Below are 22,095 nucleotides of genomic sequence, written 5' to 3' on the forward strand. Positions count from 1 at the left end.
AGTTAACTTGCAACACTTGTCAAAAACAAGCCAGTCATTTCGAGCGGCTTTTCCACAAAAAGGAATTGTAAATTGAATTGTAACAAATTTAAGCATTCAAATGGGTCCCGACTTCGACTTTACCGATACGCCCGTCAGCACTGGCGTGAGTATGCCCGAAATTAGCCATAAAACAACCCATTAAGAGCCTAATCCTCCAGACCACCATCATGGCCGTGGAGTTCGACGGTGGAGTGGTCATTGGAGCCGATTCCCGCACCAGCTCCGGCGCCTATGTGGCTAACCGAGTCACCGACAAGCTGACCCGCATCACGGACAAGGTCTACTGCTGCCGCAGCGGCTCCGCCGCCGACACCCAGGCCATCGCCGACATTGTGGCCTACTCGCTGAACTACCACGAGAACCAAACCAGCAAGGAGGCCCTCGTCTTCGAAGCCGCCTCCGAGTTCCGCAACTACTGCTACAGCTATCGCGACTCCCTGCTTGCCGGCATCATCGTGGCTGGCTGGGACTCGCAGCGCGGCGGCCAGGTGTACAGCATCCCGTTGGGCGGCATGCTGACTCGCGAGTCCTGCACCATCGGCGGCTCCGGCTCCAGCTTCATCTACGGCTTCGTGAGGGAGCACTACCAACCCAACATGCAGAAGGAGGACTGCGTGACTTTCGTCAAGAAGGGTGGGTACTCCATTTTATAGCCTTGCCGAAGGCATTGTGTCTAGTTTATCTAGTTGTTCGTTTTACGTAAACTGATCTCTCAGACTTTGAAGTAACTAAAACTTTCCCAAAAGTCTCCTTTCTTGGACGACTTTTAATGTATACGAATATACTTCGACAAATAGTTATGGTTAACTAAACAACAATGTCATATACAAAGCTGCCTTAGCTTCATTGTTTTTATATTTTTAAAAAATCTTTTCAATTTTTGAGCTCTAATATTCTATGCTTTTTGAGCTTGAACATTGTTTCTGCTTAGCAGATCTTAAGAAAATTCCCAGTTAAGAAATCAAAATAATACAAGTCCAATCCTCTCCAACAGCTGTCCAGCACGCCATTTACCACGACGGCAGCTCCGGCGGAGTGGTGCGCATTGGCATCATCAACAAGGATGGCATCGAGCGCCGCATTTTCTACAACACAGAATCGGGCGCCTCCGAGGTCTCCAGCACACCCAGCTTTGTGTCCTCGGAATAGTTAGTTTACTTTTCCAAATAAGATCGATTCGGAGGTTGAGTTGCAAACTCTCCTCATCATGGTAATAAACTTGGTTTTTGTAATATGGATACTTGATTAATTTGTATTTTGGCTCTTGTTGTGGCAGTACAAAAGTTAAGTCTCTAGGGGCTAAATGGTAATAAATAATCGAAAACCTTAACCTAAAATGCATAGTCATACAAATAGTGCTGTTCCTGACACTGGTCTTTGCTCACAACCCGGATAACTACTGCGGCGAGTCCGGAATGTTCCGTTCCAGAAGGGAAACAATTCCGCCGCCTATCACATTACATTCAATACCGAACACCCGCCCCCGCTTAAACGCTAATCCCAAGAACCTTTTCACGAATTGAGCTTGGTCACCTCTTCGGGTGCGTCCACAGACTGCGTCTCCATGGACTTGGTGGTGGCACGTCGCTGCCTGCGGTGGCGATAGAAAATCTCCGGGGTCCAAACCAGAACCACTAGCAGCAGAATCGCCCCCTGGACGTACAGGCATATGACGTAGGAGTCGGCGTAGTCGCGCACCCAGCCCAACAGCTGACCCACTGTGATTACGATCACTCCCTTGGACATCATGCTCAGTCCCAATCCGCCGGCCAGCTTCTCCGAGCGACAGTGCGCCGATATGGTGAGATTGTTGTTGATCACAGTGGCCGATTTCATCATGCCCGTCAGCACTGACATGGAGATGATCACGGGCAGCGCTTGATTCTCGGCCAGCACACAGCGGGCGACGAAGAGTCCAGCGATGCCGATCAGGAAGACCACTCGGTATGGGATTCTCAGCTGATCCGTGATAATGGGCAACAGTAGGCGGCACACAATATCGGCTCCTGCCACCACAGACATGCAGAAGGCCACCATCTGGCTGTTCAGACCCGCCGTTTGTCCCAGGAAGCCAGGAAAGATCATGGTGAAGTTAATGGTTGCCGTGTATACAAGAGCCATGCCCACAATGATGCTCCAGAAGACCAGATCCTTGAGCAGCTCCAGATCCATGGCCTGCACCAAACGCTGGCCCATCCGGCTGCACAGGGTATCAGTCTTGGGCGGGCTAGTCTCGCTCTTGCTTTGGTTAGAAGGAACAATGACCACTTGGAGGGCAGTGGACTGAGTCTTTTCGCCATCCGCCTCGGCCAGTAGACGAATGTGTCTGCGATTGTTGTGTTTGGCAGGCGGATTTAGAGGTTTCAGGAACGCGGCACCAAATAGCTGCAAGTAAATAAGATTAGCATGGGTTTAAAATGTAATAGCAAACTAAATACTCACTCCAGTTAGTGATAAGGTGGACATGGCCAGGACTGCATAGCGAAATCCGTGATTCTCTAGGAGATAACGCACCAGGTGTGGAATTAGGACTTGTCCAAGTCCAGCTCCTGCGAGGGAAACACCCACAGCGCGTCCACGCTTGCTGGTAAAGTAGGAGTTTATGGCCATGAAAGTGGAGGGCGATATGAGGCCCAAGCCAAAGCCCACAAATAAGCTATAGCCCACGATGAAGTGCCAGCTCTCGGTGGCAAAGGCGCAAAGAGCAAGGCCCAAGGAGACCAGCACGCAGCCTGTGGTGGCCACATTGCGGGGTTTGAAGCTCTTAATAGCCGGTCCAATGAACAGGCCGGAGAAGTTGAGGGCCAGGCTGTTCAGATTGGTGATCAGGGCTGCCGTGAAGGTGTCCCCCTGCATTTGCTGCAGTTCGCCCACAAATAGCTGGCCAAAGACAGATAAAATGGACTGGTTGGTCATCTGGTGGAGGATAATGTTTTATTATGCTGCTTCCATAAAGGGTATAAAAGGCTACTCACATTGATCAAGGCAACGGCGGCCACCACAATCCATCCGTAGCCGCCATCGGGTACAACTCGACTCATCTGCACATCCATGTCAGTGCTCTCCGGACTGCTCGACGAGATTAAGCTGGCTGCAAAACAAAAACAGGTGAGCAGAGATAAGTGAGCTGTTAAAACGTCGTCTTTAGTTTATGGTGTCTCCCTCAGGTGTGGAAATGTGCGTCTAGCAGATAAGCCAGTTGTGTCGCACTTACACATCTGTGACGAGGTAAACGGCTCGTCTGGACGATTCCTCCAAACTGCGTGGCCATTTCGCCAACCACGTATTAACAAATTAAGCCGAATTAAAGCCTAAATTAAAATAAATTAATCCCAAAGTCGCAACACTTTGAGTCAGTATGACCTTAACGTGAATGCCATAAGATGCAGCACTCAAAAAAAAACTGCGCATTAATACTGCACGTGATTAAAGACTTTATTATCGAAAGGGATTTAATTGAACTAAGTACTGAGTTGAATATTAGGTAAGCCCACTTGTTTAATAGCGAATAAAATGCTAATAAAAACAATGAGAACAAAACTACCAACAGTGCTGTGAGCTATTTGAACACCCAAACAATGGTAGCACTGTTCGCGGTCGGTATATCGATAACCGTTAGTGATGGCACCGATCAGCTGTGCATCGGCCAATTTTAATTCGTAAAATAAAACGCATTTTAAACAATATACTGCATTTTCTGCGTCTCTTTTGATACAAATGCCTTGTTTTCTGTGCACGCAGCGTTCGGAAAACGCAGTTGGCAACATAGAGTTCGCCTCGGAGGAAGCTAAGTCTCTAGGTCTGCAATGCATCATAGAGTTGCACTTCTGGCTAAAGGTAAACAAAAGAATGCTCTCTTTTGTGGATTGAATTTATTATTAAAACTTTAGATTCCTGAGCCGGGCAGTGGGTATGTGTGCGGCGCCTGCTGGGAGCATCTACTGCTCTTCCACAACTTCTACTTAAGCGTCAAGCAGGCCCATAAGGCGCTGGAGCAAACTGCTGTGGAGGAGACATCTCCGCCAGAATTGAATCCCCCTGGACAAATCGTAAAGAGCGAAGGAGGGGAGAGTGTGGCCGCTGCCGTGAAGCGTCGACGTGGACGTCCCAGAAAAACCGAGGCCGCTTCTAAGGATGCCAGCGAGGAATTAAAGTCTGTGCTGGAGCAGATAAACCTGAACGAGATCAAAATCGAGTTCCCGGAGGCCGATCTTACCATTGCCGATGTGCTGGAGGATCAAGAGAATCCAGAGGCGTTCGTAAGCGGGGGCGAAGAGGAAGATGATCCAGAGGCTTTGGAGGAGCCCCAGCCAAAGATTAAGCGAAAGGGTCGCGGGCGCCCAAGGGGACGTGGTAGGGTGCGAATGGCGGAAAGACCCCGGGCATCCGGCCTACCTAATATTCAGAAATCACAGGAGTTCAACAACTATATCCAGGAGCACTACAAGGTCCTTTGCCACATCTGCAACCTGCCCATGGAGGGCTTTTCCCAGATGCTGGTGCATGTGCGGCGGGAACACAAGCAGCGCGGCTACGCGATGTGCTGCAACCGCAAGTTCTGGAAGCGGGGCGTCCTTGTGGACCACCTGCGCCGCCACCAGGACCCCGAGTTGTTCAAGTGTTCCATCTGCGCACGCGTCATGGGCCACCGCCGCAGTCTGGAGCTGCACATGCGCATGCACGAGATCAAGACGCGCGGACGGCTCTATCAATGCGACCACTGTCCCAAGAGCTTCTACAGCTCCGTGGTCTGCGAGCGCCACAAGCTGACGCACATTCCGCGGGAGCAGTGGCAGGTGAAGTGCACCAACTGCGAGAAGACGTGAGTGGTCAAGAGATATTTGTATTCTTCAAAGTATTCCTAAAGTCCTATTCTGCAGCTTCACCACCCAGTACTCAATGCAGCAGCATGTAAAACTGGTCCATTTAAATTTATATGCCAAGATCTGTGATGTCTGTGGAAAGTCCATTCGAGGACGCGAAGCCTTGGCCCGCCACATGGAGGAGCACACAGGCATGCCGCAGGCAGCCATTAAGTGCCACCTCTGTGACTCCATGTTGACCACAAAGTACGGACTAGCCCGCCACATAAAAATGATGCACACAGCCGAGAACCTACAGCCCATGCAGTGCGAGCTCTGCCTTAAAATCTCGCCCAGCCTGCAGGCGCATCAGCACCACATCAAGTACACCCACAACACGGCTCGAAGCCATCAGTGTCCGATGTGCGAAAAGGCCTTCAAGCGGCCCAACGAGCTGAAGGTATTCCTTGCAGAATTATATCCTCTTTGATCAGTAATTAACAAGCTGCCTTTTGCAGGAACACATGACCACCCACACAGGAGAGGTGCTGTACACCTGCCCCCACTGCCCGCAGACCTTTAATTCGAACGCCAACATGCATGCCCACCGCAAGAAGGTGCACCGCAAGGAGTGGGAGGAGAACCGCCACAAGCGAATACATCGACCTCGCAAATCCGACACAATCATAGCCGTGAGCGTACGCAAGACCACGGAGGCCAGGCAGGATGGGGGAGGGACAGGAGCTACAGATAGCCCTGGAGCAGAGTGCTAGCCCTAGATGACCCTTTGACCCAATAAAATCCAAATGAGACACTGTACGAGCTGTTGTTGTGATCGGAGCGACGAGCGGGGTAAACAATTTGTAAGATCTTTAATTGAAAACCCTGCTTCGATAGGATCAACCGGCTGTAACCGGTTTGTCCATCTGCACCCTGATCATCTCGAACTGGTAACGGACATCGGAGCCGTCGTTATCAGCGATTAAGGTCGAAGCTGGTAATTTATATAGACGCATATAGCACATGGTTCAGTTTTAATATTCTTATTTTGACGACGATCAAGCCGCGATGCCAGGCAGACGGACAAACCGGTTTGAGTCGGTTGGAAAAGTGGATTTACTCCTTATCAGCGGATTGGCATTATCATCATCAGTTCAAAGGTACCACCAATCGGCGTGTGTGTTTATACACATTTCTAGTCTTCTGCGGAATCCTCACTCTGTATCTGTGCCATAGAAATGACGAGACAAATTCTAATGGTTTGTTTTTCATTCTGTGGTAACATCTATTTACCAATGGAATATTTTGCAAGCCATTTATGTTATCGAGGTACATCTGCCACGATCTCTGACCTTTTTTTTGTACCTCCCCTACTTTAATGGTGCTTCCCATGGGTTCCAGTGATTCCCAGGCCAATAATCTTTGATTATTTATTTTTATGGGAAGCTATTAATTGTAATCTAGGAGTCATTAAATCTGGAGACTCAACGAAAAAACAGTTTGTGATTCCCTGCCTATTTTTACATGCAATTCTTTATATATTTTTTCGATTTAAATAAGTTATTCATAACTTTTGGTTGCACAACTAATTAAAAACGAAAAAGGGTATGGTTTTAAACCTTAAGGAACCGTTTTTTTTTAAGTACAGAAAGAGATTTCGATTATGTTTTATGTTTGTGAATAGGTTGTAATATAAGATATTCCTTTCACTTGGTTTTGTTTTTACACATTTTTCCATTGCACAACTTCATTTAAATCTACACTAAGAAAGATAATTCGATCTAGATTGACACTTACTTGCTGTAATTAGGCAATCTAAATATTCTCAGAGTGACTGGCGTCAAATCTGTTTACTTTCAAGACTTTATTTGTTTAATTTCACACTATCACTGTGCCACTCGGGCTCTTCTAGATTTGATGCTTATCGCGCGACGAGCAAATATTGTTTAAACAGAAAGCCAGTCCCGACCGCCTTATATTAGTGAATGGAATAAAAAAAAAACAATACCAAACGGGCTATTTCCTGTTTATATGGCGGGACTTCAATTTGGCAATCCGGCTTGGCGCCAAACAATCGATGACTATCGATAGCTAGTAATGAGGAAATCACAGTTATGGATTAAAAACGCTTTGGTCATAAATATATTTAATTGTATCTATTTAGTCCAATCATATTCTTTTAATTAATAACACAAAACAGAAGATTGGTCAGAGCAAAGAAGTTTGGAACCAAATTGTTTTAATTAAGCTTATTTAAGTTGTCGCAATGAATTGACGTTTATATCCATTCCCCTGGAAAAGCTTTCAACTACGCCCCTGCCTGCTCCCAACTGCTCAGCTGTTGCAGTTGTCTCTTTCGCACGGCCAACCGTGAACGTGTCAACTCAACGCTTTTGTTTTCCCCCGATTTTTCCTTAATTTTGGCCATAATACGGACGAGATGGTGGACGACAGCACCCGGAAAACGCTGAGCAACATTCCGCTGCTGCAGATTCGTGCTGGACCCAGGGAAAAAGATGTGTGGGTGCAGCGGCTGAAGGAGGAGTACCAGGCCCTGATCAAGGTATGCATTTCCAGATAAGCAGTGTTCCCTTGGAGATTCCATTGGCTCTTCCCGTTTCCAGTACGTGGAGAACAACAAGCAGTCTGGAAGCGATTGGTTCCGATTGGAGTCCAACAAGGAGGGCACCAAGTGGTTCGGCAAGTGCTGGTACATGCACAATCTGCTCAAGTACGAATTCGACGTGGAGTTCGACATTCCAGTGACATATCCCACCACAGCTCCAGAGATTGCCCTTCCGGAGCTGGATGGCAAGACGGCCAAGATGTACCGGGGTGGTAAGATCTGCCTGACGGATCACTTCAAGCCCCTGTGGGCCCGGAATGTGCCCAAGTTCGGAATCGCCCACGCCATGGCACTGGGTGTAAGTACTCTTGCCATGCTCCTTACTGTAGATCTCTCATGGTTAACTCTTCCCCACAGCTTGCTCCTTGGCTGGCCGTTGAGATTCCGGACCTCATCGAAAAGGGCATCATCACCTACAAGGAGAAGTAGCTAAACTAAACTATTATACACTAATTACTGGCCACAAAACAATGAACAAAGTTTGATATGAAAGTCATTTGCGTTTATTAGTCAAAAGTCAAATTGGAAAAGATCATTCTCGGCGTTCCTCCATCGTCGTCGCGTATCCTAGGTGTCTATGTGGTAAGAATTTCATTTGGTTGATTCGGTTTGATCAGTGAGCTTGCTCCTCGTCCTCCTCGTCGTTCCCCTAGTTCATGTGATTGTTGTGGTTGTTGCGCTGCGAGGACTGGCGCCAAGTGTCGGACCAAATTGAGCTGGGCGAGGTGAAGGGATCGTACTGCGTGGGCAGTACGCTAATCTCGCCGGGATTAGCTGCAGTTCCAGTTCCATTTCCAGTTGCTGCTTCCGGTTCTTGTGCAAGGTTGTGCGTGTGCGTCTGGCGTGCATTCTGCTCCAGTCCTGGTGGAGGACGCATCACACCCAAGCTGCTGGATGGTGCTGCGTCCGGCCAGGTGGAGTATCCCAAAGGCGACCAGTTGGTGGCCCAGTTGCTCGGCTCCGTCATGTTGGCCAAGAGCAAGAGCTTCTCCTGCTGCCTCTGCTGGATCTCCAGTCTCTGAGCCTGCTGTAGGAGTAGCTGCTGCTGCATGATCAACTCGCTGCGCTCCCACTGCTGCCTTTCCCGCTCCCGTTGCTCAAAGATGGCTAATGGAGGACAGAAAATAAACCATCAGAAATTGTTATCCTCTTTAGACCTGCCACTACTCACCATCTGCCGTTGGATAATCCACCTCTGCTGCATTGGCAAACAACGAATTACTGGCCGTGGCCGAAAGAGGCTCCCACAGCGAAGTCACTGCCGGCGGGGTGGCTGTCTTGCGGCTGTCACCAATGGGTCCCAGGTCACTCGAAGACGATCCCTGGCTCCAGCCAAAGCCGTTCTCAGCTGGCTTGGTCTGCAGCGCATCCCGGAACGAGACGCGGCTGTTCGTCTCCCACGGTGAGCTGATGCATTTGAGGGCCTCTGGCGAAGCTGGTGGCGAGGCACTGTTTGCCGACTGCCCAAAGTTAAGTTTCTGGCGCTGCTTCCGCTCCGGCTTCTTGAATCCCCCCGCGGGTCCCGAGCCATTTGTCATCTTCGGATCCTTTCGGCGCTCCCTCTCCCGCTCCCTTCCCGGTGTCTTGCCCATTTTCTTGGCCGATCCATTCTGCTCCTTGAGAACGCGCGGCTCAGGTGCTTTGTTGGGCTTGGGCGATATGTTCTCCTGCTGCGGTGGACTCGATTTGGCTTGAGGCTTCGTGTCGTGTACCTCCACAGTAGGTGTCGAGGGTTCCGGCTTGGGTTTGGCTGTCCCGAGGACCACGGCAGATGTTGGTTTCACCTTCTTCTGGGGCCGAACTTGAACTGGGACGGGAACTGGCTGTGGTGGCGATGGCGTTGAGGACTTCTTTGCGGGCTTTGCTGGTTCCGGCAGTGGAGGAACAGCTGCAGGAGGAGTGCTGACTGGAGTGCTCACCAGCGTCTTTGGTTTGGGTTTATGCAGATGCTTGCTCAGCGCATTAATGTCCATGCTCCATGGCGACCAGGAGGAGGCCTTTGACTTTGACTTAGTTGTGGCGTTTTGGACACTCCGCTTGCGTAGTTCCTTAAGCTGGCCATTGCGGGCCTTCTGCTGCTGCTGCTGCACTGCCTCCGCCTTGGCCGCCGCCTCCTCGGCCTGCAGCTTGACAATATTCCGCAGATTAAACGTGGGCTGCAGTGGTCCCTTGTTCCTGGCCGCATCGTAGGCACTCTGCTGTGCCATTATGGCTTTCGCGTCGAAGACAGCCGCCACCAGAACCAGGCCAAAGCTGGCCAGGAGCACTGCCAGAGCGGCGTTCTTCAGGGAGGACTCCCAGCCAGGTCTCACCAGACGGGAGGCGCACAGTTCCACACTTTCCGCTGGCATTTGTGCCAGGAGTTGGTAGCTGATGTCGTAGGTGAGGTTCGTGAGCAGCGTCAGCGAGCGCTTGACCCGCGAGGCAGTGAAGTCCGTGCTGAAGGCGATCTCCACCTTACGGGTCTCATTCTCGGCCAGATCAAAGCCCTCGCAGTCCATGACTTTGAAGCCAAAGTCCTCACACGGCAGCGAGCCAATGAGGAAGCCTTCGATCCTCATGGGGATAACACCAGAGTTTCGGGCTGTGAAGCTCCGAGTGGCTACCACTGCTCCGTTTCCGGCCTGGCAGCCCTGGAACTGATCGGTGGCTAGCTCAAAGAGCAGCGGCGAGGCGGATCCCGGCCGACGGTTCCCAAAACGGAACTGCGATTGCACGGCACGGGCCTGCAGCCACACGGCCTCGTACAGTGTAAGGTTGCTCCTCACGTGCAGCAGGGTGCAGTACTTTTCCGGCGCCTGGGCACTAAACGTGATGGGGATGTTGAGACTGGCGCCTCCGGGCAGCAGGATGGGATCCCCGGCCTCTGGCAGGGAGAAAACCTCCCTGTCCGTGAGATAGCAGCTCGTGGAGCTCACGTCGATCACCTCGTGCGGCAGTGACAGCTGGGTACGGCGCGCAAAAGCCGGATCCGACAGGAAGTAGTCGAGCAGCAGCGGATGCTGGGAGGGATTCGTCAGCGTGATCCATTGGCGCTGCACCTGGCCAACCTCTATGGCCGGCGTGGGCGGGATCGGCTGGAATTGCACCAGCTTCGGCCACTCGATGGTGATGGCGAAGTCCAGCTCCAGGGGCGGCAGCTCCTCGCTGTGTAGTGTGAGGGACATGGATGACATTTGGCGGCGCAACTGCCTGAAGAGTTCCGTGCGCTGCCGCAACTCCACTCCGTCATAGAGGAGATTATTGTTGATGACGCCACCGCTTCCATCGCCGCCGCCGCCTGGGACGCTGGGGAAAATGGCTAGATCATTCGTGGATTCCTTGATGTAGCACTGATTGCGACACACAGCCGCCGGCTCAAAGTAGATGCGTCCCACCTTGGTCAGCGTCTGCGGCGCAATCGTAGTGCCCTTCGCGTTGAAGTCCTTGAATCGCAGGCCCACCGGCAGGGCGAAGGATATGCTCTTCACGTGCACCGGGTGCGTGAAACTGGAGCGGATGCTCAGCACGGCGGTGCACATCTTGCCCGGAAAGCAGTTCTTGAAGTTGAGCTGCTCCTGCTCAATCTCCAACTGGCCCACCGAGGCCTCGAACTTGACGCGCACGCGGATCACCTCGTGCGGCGTCCAGACCTTGAGGGTTCCGAACGTGGCTTCCGCCTCGTACGTCTGGATGGCCACCTTGAATACGGCACTCTCGCCGGCGCCCACCTCGGAGCATAGATGCCAGGGCCTGCTCTCGTTCTCCAGCTCCTCGTGTTCCGTGGACCGACAGCCCAGGAAGGTGCTCTGCGAGTAGACGGTCTTTGGGTGCTTGAAGAACCAGTTGGTTATCTTCACGGACACAGGGTTATCGTTGCGCAGGATCACGAATCCGTCGCGCGACATCTCGGCGAATGGCACAGTGCCCAGATCGAGCTCCAGGTTGTACGCCTCTTCCTCCTTGGAAGACTCGTGGGAAATGTTAAGCACAAATGGCTGCGTGGACACGTGTAGGCGTCCACTGCATGAGACCAGGGGAAGTTTAAAGACCGTGACGTTCGTCTCAATCCTCAGGTAGGATTGGAACGGCACCTGGTCGTTTAGAAGATTTAGGCGCAGCAGCTCCACGGATTCACCTGGCTGCAGCAGTATCCTGGGATCGCCCACTAGGGTTACCTCTAAAATGGATTCGTCCACCGGTTTGCTGAGACTCACGTTGAACAGGGTGAGGGGCATGGCGAAGTTGTTGCGCACCACCAACGATCGCTTCCTCTCCAGCGGTGCACCCTCACCGCCCTCCGGCGAAGTGGTCACAAACTTTGTGACATTCCCGTCGAAGGAGAGCCCTCCGTGAAAGATTTCCGCCCGCACCAGCACCGTGAATGGCTGATTCGCCTCCGCACTGGAACTGGAACCTGAGCTGGACTGGTTACTGCTGATCACCAGCAGATCATTGATGGTCTCGCTACCCTCGAACAGTCGGGCGTCCAACACGATGCTCGTGTTGTTGGCGTCGAACGAGAGGCCGGGAATCTGGCGCAGGTAGCTGCCGAAGAGCAGGCGGCTCTCATCGTTCCGCACATCCAGCTTGAACTGCAGGGCATCCGGAGCGTTTAACGTGGCCACTCGGCCAAAGTCCGCCAGCGGATTGCGGGCGTAGGGCGAGTGCCGCGGCAGAATCTCGAACTCGACGGGAATGACTAGGACGTTCTCCTGGCCAAGATCCAGCTCCTGCTCGGCGATCTTGATGCGTATGTAGGCGCTGTGATTGCCAGCAGTGCGGCCATGGAAGGAGATCCTAATGACCGGCTTCAACGTGTGTGGCGGAATCTCCCACAGATTTTGTGGGCCCTCCGAGCCACCGCTGGGCAGCTCCAACTGGAACTCGCCGCCGCTGCTGTATATCTGGGGATAGATGGTGATAAGCACTGACTCCACATGATGTTAAGGTATCCCTACCTCGAGTATCTGCAGCGGCCGTTCGTGCGGATTGTACATGTGGATCTCTGGCGTTAGCGTGGCATTCATGGGCGCCTTGATCCCCACCAGCGGCTTCAGCCGGTACGGACACTCACTGCCCTCGCCCCGCACCGCCAACTCGGCCTGGCCGAAGGAGGTGTGGATGAGCACGTCGCCGGCCATGGCGCCCAGTTTCCGCGGCAGGAATACCACACTGAAGGTGGTGTTGCCCTGAGGGGGCACCTCCCGGGTGCCCAGGAAGCTGCTGTAGAAGGCCGGACTTGGCCCGGCCACCGCGTTCAGCTGGAGCGTTCGGTTGGCGTGCTGATTGAACAGCGTCACCGTCTGGGAGCGCGCCTGACCCACGGACCACGTTCCAAAGTCTAGGCGGGATGGCACGAGCCGAAGGTCGCGCAGCAGTTGACCCAGGTCCTGGACATGATGCGGCTCCTGGCGCCCCAGGTAGCCCTCCTGCAGCACCTTCTCGCCGTGGGCGCCCAGGGTGAGCAGGAAGATCAGGATGAGTAGCCGCAGGAGCGGCCTCATCTGCGTGTGTGTTGACATGGTGAAGTGTTCTCCGTGTGTGTGTGTGTGTTTGTGTGCTTGGGCGGCGGTTGCGCTGCTCCGGCTGGCCCACTTCCTGTTCCTGTCCAGCTGCTAATCTCGATCGCGGTTTCCTTGGCGCTGCTCTTTATTTATATTATCCAATATCGGCCAAAAATTATTATCGCTTTTCAGAGTGACCGTGGCGCAACAGATAAAATATACCATCCGGTTGGAAGTATTTTTATTAAGGAATTTATTTTGAGGTACCTCAAATATACCGCTAAATTAAGTGGTTTTTATTTATTCGATCAGTAGGTGCAGTTTTTAATGATCCTTTTTTGTTATATAATATCGTAGTTAATTTTATCACTCATATAACTATTTTTAAATTGATAAAAATTTAAAAAAAAATAAACAAATGAAGACGAGTTGGTCTGTAGGTCGAGTCACTTTTCACTTTGCTTAAGTAATTTTTATTTTGTGGAACATTTTGTCACTTGCTTTAAAAATGTTGTATACCGTTAAAAAGCATAATACATAATGCAACCATTTTTTTCGGGGGAAATGAACAAAAAATATAAGGTGAAAAATATTGTGGTTTAAGAATATGGATAAACTTCAAAAAATAATAATCGCGCGACTTTTGCTTAAAATATATATATTTTGCACATCGATGTTTTTTTCTGATAATATTACGATAACATTCACGAACGCGATAGTGTATCGATAAGCGTTAAAATAGTTTGCTTATCCCTATCTAGGTGGTGTTGCCAGATCGGCCCGTTATTTTAAAATGATTGTTTACAAGAAACATACTTTGGTTGATATCTCCTTAAATATCAACTTTACCGGAAAAAGTTACTTAACAAAAAATGTGTATTTCAAATAAACCTTGAACTTTTGTTTGGATAAGTTTTTTGATAAAGGTCATATTTTGGAAGAAATTGTCAAAAAACCAGAAATAATGGTTTTTAACTATATATTCCAAGATACCGGTCTTGTCGCAAGCTTTTACCTCTTTATTCGTAATAAAGACTCTAAAATACATGGATCGTGAAAATTTAAAAGTGATCGGGCGTTGGGACTTTTCGGAAGTACAACCAAAAATGTATAAGGTTTTGGCCTAAAAAAATTTGAAATCATTAAAAACTGTTTTTAAAAATTTTAAGTATTTACTTTGGTTTTCTTTTTAAAACGTTGGTTTTTAAGCATAACTATAAAATAATATCAAAAATTAAAAAAAATTTTTGTCTGATAAATTAATTTTGTATTTTTCGGTGATTGCTTGGAATGAATAACTCTGTTTTGTAACCTTGTTCTATTGAAATTTAAAGATGGTGTATTTAGAAAATTTTTATAACATAAAAATAAATTAAATAAATTTGGTGGTCGACTTCTATAGATCAAATCTGGCTTGAGCTTGGTATAAAACTCTTCTTTCAATTTATTTTTATAAAGTAAATATTTTTAAATATGCGTTGTATGGGTTTATAATAAATTGATGCCCTAAGTTGTTATTGTACACGTTTAACAGATCTCACTATATTTAAATTTTTATTTGTTGTCGTCTATTTTTGTCAATTAAACATGTTTTTGATATATTTATTTATTCGAGCAAAATTCTTTATATATTTAGTACACTCTCTAAAGAGCTCACTGTGTTTCAATATTTTTTTGAGATTTCTGTTGCATACTCTTGGGCTTTTTGTATATGCGCTGAAAGGAATGATCGAACTGTATTTGAAAGAGCTATCGAATTTCGCCCATCGCTTCAAACTGCCATCACTAGTTTATAAAAAAAACGACAACCAAAAGAAAGTTGCAGTTTAGTTTACGTGTTAAAATAAATCGCAGGTCGTGAGCTGATATAATTAAAGTGAGTTTAAATCATATCTGAGATTAGCTCGGTAGTTCTTCATACTTATATCCACCCACTAATCTGAGCTAAAATAGTGAACAACAGCAGAAAACATGAGATCGTTCGGCTTGCTACTCAAACACGCACGCACATACACACACGCACACATATCCGCTCAATATTGCAAAAATATTAATGAGAAAATCTGCAAAACGTTTTGCAATAAATAGTGGCGAAGACCAACGGCTATTTTACCCACAAACGGTGATGCAACAGCCTTATTGATTTTGCCCACTTTCACCGCTTACAACATTTCGGTTTTAGTTTCGGTTTTAGTTTCACCAGCGCACACTGCTGAAATCCAATTTCCATACGCATCAGCAAGGCGTGAACTTCGTTTCCAGATGTAAATTAGACCCCCATGTGTACTTGCAAAGTCATCACCCCCTTGAAATGTGCTCTTTTTGGAATTAGATTGGCGAGCAATAGCTTTCGAGGTACTTCGGAGAAAGTTTCAGCCCTTTGCCTGAGTGACCCACTGACTAACTGGGTTTCAATGCAGTGGCATGATGATAACCGGTTCCAAAAGACTCGCATATACATAGGTTGGTCCCCCCACTCAATGGTCCAGGGCCAGATCCCGTTGCCGTTGCGGCCCTAATCTCTGGTTAATTCTCTGGTTAGCTGAAAGAGAGCGAGAGCTACTAGTATATCACCCGAAATTCTTGGGACCCGAAGTCTCAGCCGAAGCAGCGCTCCGAAATCGAAATCAGAATTCACGCCTGTTGCTGGCTCACTTCATTTTCATGGCTGGTGCTGGCGCGTATTCGATTTCAGTTTACTCCCAGACCCACGACGTGCGGGTTGACTTGACTAACTGCCAGACCTCCAAAGTTAAACCTAGCCCGGCACGCACACTTCCAAGCGAACTCGAAACCTATTGCACCTGCACATATTCGACATATTCGCCGCCGCGCTCTAATCAATTCTAAGTAAATAAATCAAAGTTTGAAAGTACAGGCAAAGTCAAACGGTACGCGTTCCTCCTCTATTCGTCTTTGAGACTGTCTTTACTAGATCTTTACCAGACTGTCCTCTGATCTTGCTTGCAGCTCCATCATGTCGGCGAAAGCAATCACGGAGGCCTCCGGCAAGGACATCCTGAACCGCCATCTCAATGCCCACGGCGCCGGCGCGGCCACCTGCCGCTTTGCCACAGTGAACTCCACGACAGACTGGTCCAAGCTGGCCGTCGACCAGCCCTGGCTGCTGACCACGGTGAGTGCCAGTTAAAAATAGCCGCGCAACTCGCTGATAGCATATGCAGGAACAAGAAATGGGGCCAGCGAAAAATAAACGCTTGGCGGGATCGCTATTGACATTGAACTTGACCCCGCAGAGCGTCCACCAACACGACGCCAATGGGTGACTAATTACGCTACCGATAAGCACGATTTGGGCGCTAGTCGGGCGAGTGATTCGCCTGAGTCTGCAGAGTAGACTGAGGGACAGCTCACCCCTGCCTTTATCAGATTGTCCAGGTCGCGTGGCATGGCGTGGTCTTGGCCCGATCGGTTATCCGCCGGCGCATCAGGCTCACCTCATTTGCGAGCACGATAAGCGTGCGTGGGAGCAGATTGGGATAGCTCTGTAGCCAAGTACTTATTTGCGGGTGACGAGGTTGATTGGGCAATTCGGGGAACACTAACATGTTGTGTTTTTTTTAGGATGGGGTGGGAATTCCATGTAGAGGAAGTCTTATCTATAAGAGTTTTGTTTATATTGTTTAAATTTAAGAGGAAAAAGTCATATCTACTAATGAAATATATTTGATGAAAATGGGGTTGAGGTAACTAACCTATTCATGGTGACGCTTTATTATCATATTAAGGAAAATTTTAGAAGGCGATTTGTTATCTATACGTTTTTTGTTTTTGCACAAGCACGTTTACTATTGAAAGTCAAGTACTTGAAATCTTATCTTATTTGTTGATTTTAGAGGGAGCGTCCCCAATCTTAGTCTTATCTAAAAGTTGTACGCGGAAGAAATCCAATTTATTGTGAAAATCCCATTTGATGAATATATGATTATTTTTTCAAGAATATTTTCCAATTCTGAAAATCCAAAAACTGCTGAATCTTATCTTAAACTTCGGGTATTTATTTGAGGGCGAATCCAGTCGTCAACCAGTCGTTGAAAGTGGTCCAAACTTTGTTTGCTATAGTATAATTTAGTTTGTATAGCCAAACTAAAACATAAATGCGTTCCTTAAAGACATTTCTATAATTTTAATATTTACCCCAAAGAAAAGAGCAAATGGATAGTGTTTTTTGGGCTATATGTAATTACAGAACAAAGTTGATCGCCTGACGACTCGAATGACTTTTTGTAGCCGCACTGTTTGCTCAATTTTGACTCGTACGATCTTCTAATAAGCATCCGAGATGTGTTTTTGTGTGGGCACAAGCACAAGTACACAAGTACACAAGTACAAGTTCGGGTAAGGGTACGAGTACGAGCATTGTCATTGCCAATGACGCGGGAACGACCCCTGGCGCTATCGGCTGATCTTGCCGACAGATGCTTATTGTTGGAACCGGCTTTCTGCTGACGTCGAGCTCAAAAGGCTCAACAGTTCAACGATTTGTCGCTTATTTTATTTATTTATTATTTTTAAACATCATATTTAATTAGCACCGTCCTTTTCTTTGTTGCAGCCGCTTGTGGTCAAGCCCGATCAACTGATCAAGCGTCGAGGAAAGCTGGGTCTGATTGGCGTCAAGAAAAACTTCGAGCAGGTTAAGCAGTGGATTGGCGAGCGCCTCAACAAGGACCAGAAGATCGGCAATGCCGTGGGTAAGCTGCGTAACTTCATCATCGAGCCTTTTGTGCCGCATACGGATGTGAGTTCTTAAGAGTTTCCGGCTTGAAATATATTTCTTAATGTTTATACGAAATCCCCTAGGCTGAGGAGATGTACGTGTGCATTTACTCACATCGCGCTGCGGACACCATCCTGTTCTATCACCAAGGAGGCGTTGATATTGGCGATGTGGATGCCAAGGCCGTGAAACTGGATGTGCCTGTGAACTCTACACTGTCGCTGGCCGACGTCAAGAGCAAGCTGTTGAAGGAAGTCAAGGATGCTGGCACCAAGGAGCGCATTGCCAAGTTCATCAGCGCTCTGTACACCACCTTTGTGGACCTGTACTTCACCTACCTGGAGATTAACCCTCTGGTGGTGACAGCCGACAATCTGTACATTCTGGATTTGGCGGCAAAGCTGGACTCGACCGCAGACTTCATCTGCCGTCCGAAGTGGGGCGAGATTGACTATCCACCACCCTTCGGGCGGGATGCCTATCCCGAGGAGGCCTACATCGCAGATCTGGACGCCAAGAGCGGTGCTTCGCTCAAGCTGACGATTCTGAATCGTAATGGGCGCATCTGGACGATGGTGGCGGGCGGTGGCGCCAGTGTCATCTACTCGGACACCATTTGCGATCTGGGTGGAGCCTCCGAGCTGGCCAACTATGGAGAGTACAGTGGAGCTCCTTCGGAGCAGCAGACGTACGAGTACGCCAAGACGATCCTCAACCTGATGACCTCCTCGCCCAAGCATCCTGATGGCAAAGTGCTGATAACGGGAGGTGGCATTGCCAATTTCACCAACGTAGCGGCGACCTTCCAAGGTGAGACACTGTTGATCCCCTATCTTATCAGCAATCAATCTAAATGCGTTTCCCATTGCAGGCATCATCACCGCCCTGCGCGAGTTCCAGCCCAAGCTGGCCGAGCACAACGTTTCGATATTCGTGCGACGCGCGGGACCCAACTACCAGGAGGGGCTCAGGAGGATGCGGGACTTTGGCAGCACCCTGGGCATCCCACTGCACGTCTTTGGGCCCGAGACACACATGACCGCCATCTGTGGAATGGCGCTGGGCAAGCGGCCCATTCCCCAAGCGGCCAGCGTGGAGTTCTCCACGGCCAACTTCCTGTTGCCCGGTGGGCAGCAGGCCCAGGCGGATCTCAAGGCGGCCAGCGATGCTCCCGAGGCCCTGGGCTCCGGTTCCGGTAAGTGGAACGGCATGGAGTGTGCAAGTAGTTGGGTGTTTGATGAGTTTATGTGCGGCTAACCCGGGATATCACTGATCCATTTTAGCTGTAACCCCATGAACTGTTTGTATCCCTGCTACGGACTGTAAAGCATCGATCGTCCTCACTTATCTGATCTCTCTCTCTTTTCTCTCTCTGTATTTTGTATGTTTGCATTGATCGCCCTCGACTGCAACGACAACAAATCTTGTCGCCACACTCACCAATAAATTAAAAAAAAACACAAAAATCCACATAAACCACCACCAAATTAATACCTAAACCAAACCAAAACCAATTTGAAATGCTCGTTTGGCCGACCGATTTGCACCCGATCCGATTCCAAATGACCACCTGATATACCTCATAATCCCGTGTTCGTGTAATCTGTTTGTTTGTGTTTCGTACTGGTTTGTCAATCTTCTACACGTCCTGATCTCGCTCTCTGCTCCTCCATCATCATCCAATCGATCCCCGACATCGATCTCGAATCTCGTCTCTCGACTCGTTCCATTTGGGATAGCCCTGAGCCCGACCGCAGCTAAACCGATTAAACTACCACCTATCTCAGCAGATGAGGGCGACAGCGTTAGCGCCACCGGTGCTCAGCGCAATGGGTCGAGTCTGAACCGCAAGTTCTTCTCCAACACCACCAAGGCGATTGTGTGGGGCATGCAGCAGCGGGCGGTGCAGTCGATGCTTGACTTTGACTTCATCTGCAGGTGAGTGCCAAACAAATTTCGCATTGAAAGGGATAACAAACAAATCGGTTCGATTTAATACTCACATTTCGCACTTTCAGACGCGATGAGCCCTCTGTGGTGGCCATGGTGTATCCCTTCACCGGTGACCACAAGCAGAAGTACTACTGGGGCCACAAGGAGATCCTCATTCCCGTGTACAAGAAGATGTCCGATGCCATCCACAAGCACAAGGAGGTCGACGTTATGGTCAACTTTGCTTCCATGCGCAGCGCTTACGAGTCCACACTTGAGGTGCTCGAGTTCCCCCAGATCCGCACCGTGGCCATTATCGCCGAGGGCATTCCGGAGAACATGACCCGCAAGCTGATCATCGAGGCGGACAAGAAGGGCGTGGCCATCATTGGACCGGCCACCGTGGGAGGTGTTAAGCCCGGGTGCTTCAAGATTGGCAACACGGGCGGTATGCTGGACAACATTCTGCACTCGAAGCTGTACCGTCCAGGCAGTGTGGCGTATGTTTCCCGCTCCGGAGGCATGTCCAACGAGCTGAACAACATCATCTCGAAGGCCACCGACGGCGTGATCGAGGGCATCGCCATTGGCGGTGATCGCTACCCAGGCTCCACCTTCATGGATCACATTCTGCGCTACCAAGCCGATCCGGAGACCAAGTTGATCGTGCTGCTGGGTGAAGTCGGTGGCACTGAGGAGTACGACGTGTGCGCCGCTCTGAAGGACGGACGCATCACGAAGCCTCTTGTGGCTTGGTGCATTGGAACCTGCGCCAGCATGTTTACTTCCGAAGTCCAGTTTGGCCACGCCGGATCCTGTGCGAATTCCGATCGCGAGACGGCCACGGCTAAGAACAAGGGCCTGCGGGAGGCTGGCGCTTACGTTCCGGATTCGTTCGACACGCTGGGCGATCTCATCCATCACGTTTACGGTGAGCTGGTCAAAACTGGTCGCGTGGTGCCCAAGGAGGAGGTGCCGCCACCAACCGTGCCCATGGATTACTCGTGGGCCCGTGAGCTTGGCCTCATCCGCAAGCCCGCCTCCTTCATGACCTCCATATGTGACGAACGTGGCCAGGAGCTCATCTACGCAGGAATGCCCATCAGCGAGGTGCTGAGCAAGGACGTCGGCATCGGTGGCGTCATTTCGTTGCTCTGGTTCCAGCGCTGCCTGCCCTCCTACGTGTGCAAGTTCTTCGAGATGTGCCTGATGGTCACTGCGGATCACGGACCCGCTGTTTCTGGCGCCCACAACACCATTGTGTGCGCACGTGCTGGCAAGGACCTAGTGTCCTCAGTCGTCAGCGGTCTGCTGACCATCGTTAGTTAACAACATCAATTAGATTTAACATCAGTACTCAGACATAACACAATTTTAGGGCGATCGCTTTGGAGGTGCTCTTGACGGTTCGGCCCGGCAGTTCTCGGAGGCGTACGACACCAACCTGCACCCCATGGAGTTCGTGAACAAGATGCGCAAGGAGGGCAAGCTCATCCTGGGCATAGGTCACCGAGTAAAGTCGATCAACAACCCGGATGTGCGCGTAAAGATCATTAAGGAGTTCGTGCTGGAGAACTTCCCTGCTTGTCCGCTGCTTAAGTACGCCCTGGAGGTTGAGAAGATCACCACCAACAAGAAACCGAATCTTATCCTCAATGTGGACGGCGTGATAGCCACCGCCTTTGTGGACATGCTGCGCAACAGTGGCTCATTTACCAGGTGAGTGGATAAAGGTGGCAGGAGTTTAAAGAGCGGGAAATAATCCAAATACATTCTACTTTCAGTGAGGAGGCACAGGAGTACATTAATGTGGGCGCCATCAACTCGCTGTTCGTGCTGGGACGCAGCATAGGATTCATTGGCCACTACATGGACCAGAAACGACTCAAACAGGGCCTGTACCGCCACCCGTGGGACGACATCTCCTACGTCATTCCCGAGCAGTACAACTAGGCGGGCAGATGGAGCCGCCACGATGTTATATATTTACGTATATACAAGCATATATTATTCGGAAGTTGTTGTAGTTAAGCACAGATACAGATGTATGATGTTAGGCAAAGAGGTTCCCGCTCCGCTGGCTGGAAGGATCCATCCCGGTCAATCCGCGCATGTGCCTCACCCCAGTTCTTCCCTTTCCCTCTCTCACCTAACCTGCATTTAAAGTTCTTAAGTTACCATCATTACCCTCGTTGTTTTTGTAAGTGGTGTCGCGTGTTTCGGAGCCCCTTTGGGGTTTTGGAATCTATAGACCTAGTGAAATCTAGAGCTCCGGGCCGCACAACACAGCACAGTACCCAGCATAACACTATTTGATACTTTTATACTTTAGTTTGGATGCTCACAATTGTCTAGCCAACAAGAGAATAAATTGTTGCAAAAGCTTATTTTATTTTGATCCCCCGTTCACTGCTCATGATTTTACTCCCTTTGCCAGCATCTCGAAGAGAAACGGACACTGCACTA

At 49.7% G+C, this 22,095-nt stretch overlaps 6 protein-coding genes and 1 long non-coding RNA gene across 11 annotated transcripts; 5 read left to right on the plus strand and 2 right to left on the minus strand.

The window, feature by feature from the left end:
- Positions 1-6: 6 nt before the first annotated feature.
- On the plus strand, positions 7-1,282 carry LOC108141474 (proteasome subunit beta type-6). Its single transcript, XM_017264881.2, has 3 exons — positions 7-145; positions 201-675; positions 1,037-1,282. The coding sequence occupies exons 1-3, from the start codon at positions 101-103 to the stop codon at positions 1,189-1,191; spliced, it is 675 nt and encodes a 224-aa protein (XP_017120370.1). The 5' UTR covers positions 7-100; the 3' UTR covers positions 1,192-1,282.
- LOC108141473 (monocarboxylate transporter 13) lies at positions 1,272-6,778 on the minus strand. 2 transcript variants are annotated; one of them, XM_017264879.2, is made up of 4 exons: positions 6,642-6,778; positions 3,018-3,133; positions 2,485-2,958; positions 1,272-2,427 (listed from the first exon to the last, which is right to left on the minus strand). In XM_017264879.2, the coding sequence occupies exons 2-4, from the start codon at positions 3,093-3,095 to the stop codon at positions 1,555-1,557; spliced, it is 1,425 nt and encodes a 474-aa protein (XP_017120368.1). In that variant the 5' UTR covers positions 3,096-3,133; positions 6,642-6,778; the 3' UTR covers positions 1,272-1,554. The 2 variants fall into 2 exon arrangements, with proteins under 2 accessions (XP_017120368.1, XP_017120367.1); XM_017264878.2 differs by lacking the exon at positions 6,642-6,778 and adding an exon at positions 3,257-3,462.
- LOC121466867 lies at positions 3,041-3,404 on the plus strand. The gene is made up of 2 exons (XR_005977034.1): positions 3,041-3,150; positions 3,210-3,404. It is a non-coding gene; the product is annotated as an uncharacterized LOC121466867 (long non-coding RNA).
- Positions 3,651-5,663, plus strand: LOC108141471 (transcription factor grauzone). The gene is made up of 4 exons (XM_017264877.2): positions 3,651-3,879; positions 3,933-4,864; positions 4,923-5,304; positions 5,363-5,663. The coding sequence occupies exons 1-4, from the start codon at positions 3,760-3,762 to the stop codon at positions 5,615-5,617; spliced, it is 1,689 nt and encodes a 562-aa protein (XP_017120366.2). The 5' UTR covers positions 3,651-3,759; the 3' UTR covers positions 5,618-5,663.
- Positions 6,779-7,182: 404 nt separating the features above from the next.
- On the plus strand, positions 7,183-7,962 carry LOC108141432 (ubiquitin-fold modifier-conjugating enzyme 1). Its single transcript, XM_017264816.2, has 3 exons — positions 7,183-7,407; positions 7,469-7,768; positions 7,828-7,962. Exons 1-3 carry the CDS (start codon positions 7,285-7,287, stop codon positions 7,897-7,899), a joined length of 495 nt encoding a protein of 164 aa, XP_017120305.1. The 5' UTR covers positions 7,183-7,284; the 3' UTR covers positions 7,900-7,962.
- On the minus strand, positions 7,958-13,174 carry LOC108141431 (transmembrane protein 131 homolog). Its single transcript, XM_017264815.2, has 3 exons — positions 12,411-13,174; positions 8,642-12,356; positions 7,958-8,577 (listed from the first exon to the last, which is right to left on the minus strand). The coding sequence occupies exons 1-3, from the start codon at positions 12,972-12,974 to the stop codon at positions 8,120-8,122; spliced, it is 4,737 nt and encodes a 1,578-aa protein (XP_017120304.1). The 5' UTR covers positions 12,975-13,174; the 3' UTR covers positions 7,958-8,119.
- A 1,551-nt stretch (positions 13,175-14,725) lies between these two features.
- On the plus strand, positions 14,726-22,016 carry LOC108141433 (ATP-citrate synthase). 4 transcript variants are annotated; one of them, XM_017264817.1, is made up of 9 exons: positions 14,726-14,832; positions 15,927-16,092; positions 17,533-17,718; positions 17,781-18,507; positions 18,569-18,892; positions 19,437-19,635; positions 19,716-20,949; positions 21,008-21,348; positions 21,414-22,016. In XM_017264817.1, exons 2-9 carry the CDS (start codon positions 15,934-15,936, stop codon positions 21,580-21,582), a joined length of 3,339 nt encoding a protein of 1,112 aa, XP_017120306.1. In that variant the 5' UTR covers positions 14,726-14,832; positions 15,927-15,933; the 3' UTR covers positions 21,583-22,016. The 4 variants fall into 4 exon arrangements, with proteins under 4 accessions (XP_017120306.1, XP_041563240.1, XP_041563241.1 ...); XM_041707306.1 differs by lacking the exon at positions 14,726-14,832 and adding an exon at positions 15,647-15,847 and having other exon boundaries at positions 19,485-19,635; XM_041707307.1 differs by lacking the exon at positions 14,726-14,832 and adding an exon at positions 15,647-15,847 and having other exon boundaries at positions 19,488-19,635.
- Positions 22,017-22,095: the final 79 nt, after the last annotated feature.

The sequence above is a fragment of the Drosophila elegans genome, unplaced genomic scaffold (assembly GCF_018152505.1).
Source record: "Drosophila elegans isolate 14027-0461.03 unplaced genomic scaffold, ASM1815250v1 contig_183, whole genome shotgun sequence".
Taxonomy (NCBI): domain Eukaryota; kingdom Metazoa; phylum Arthropoda; class Insecta; order Diptera; family Drosophilidae; genus Drosophila; species Drosophila elegans.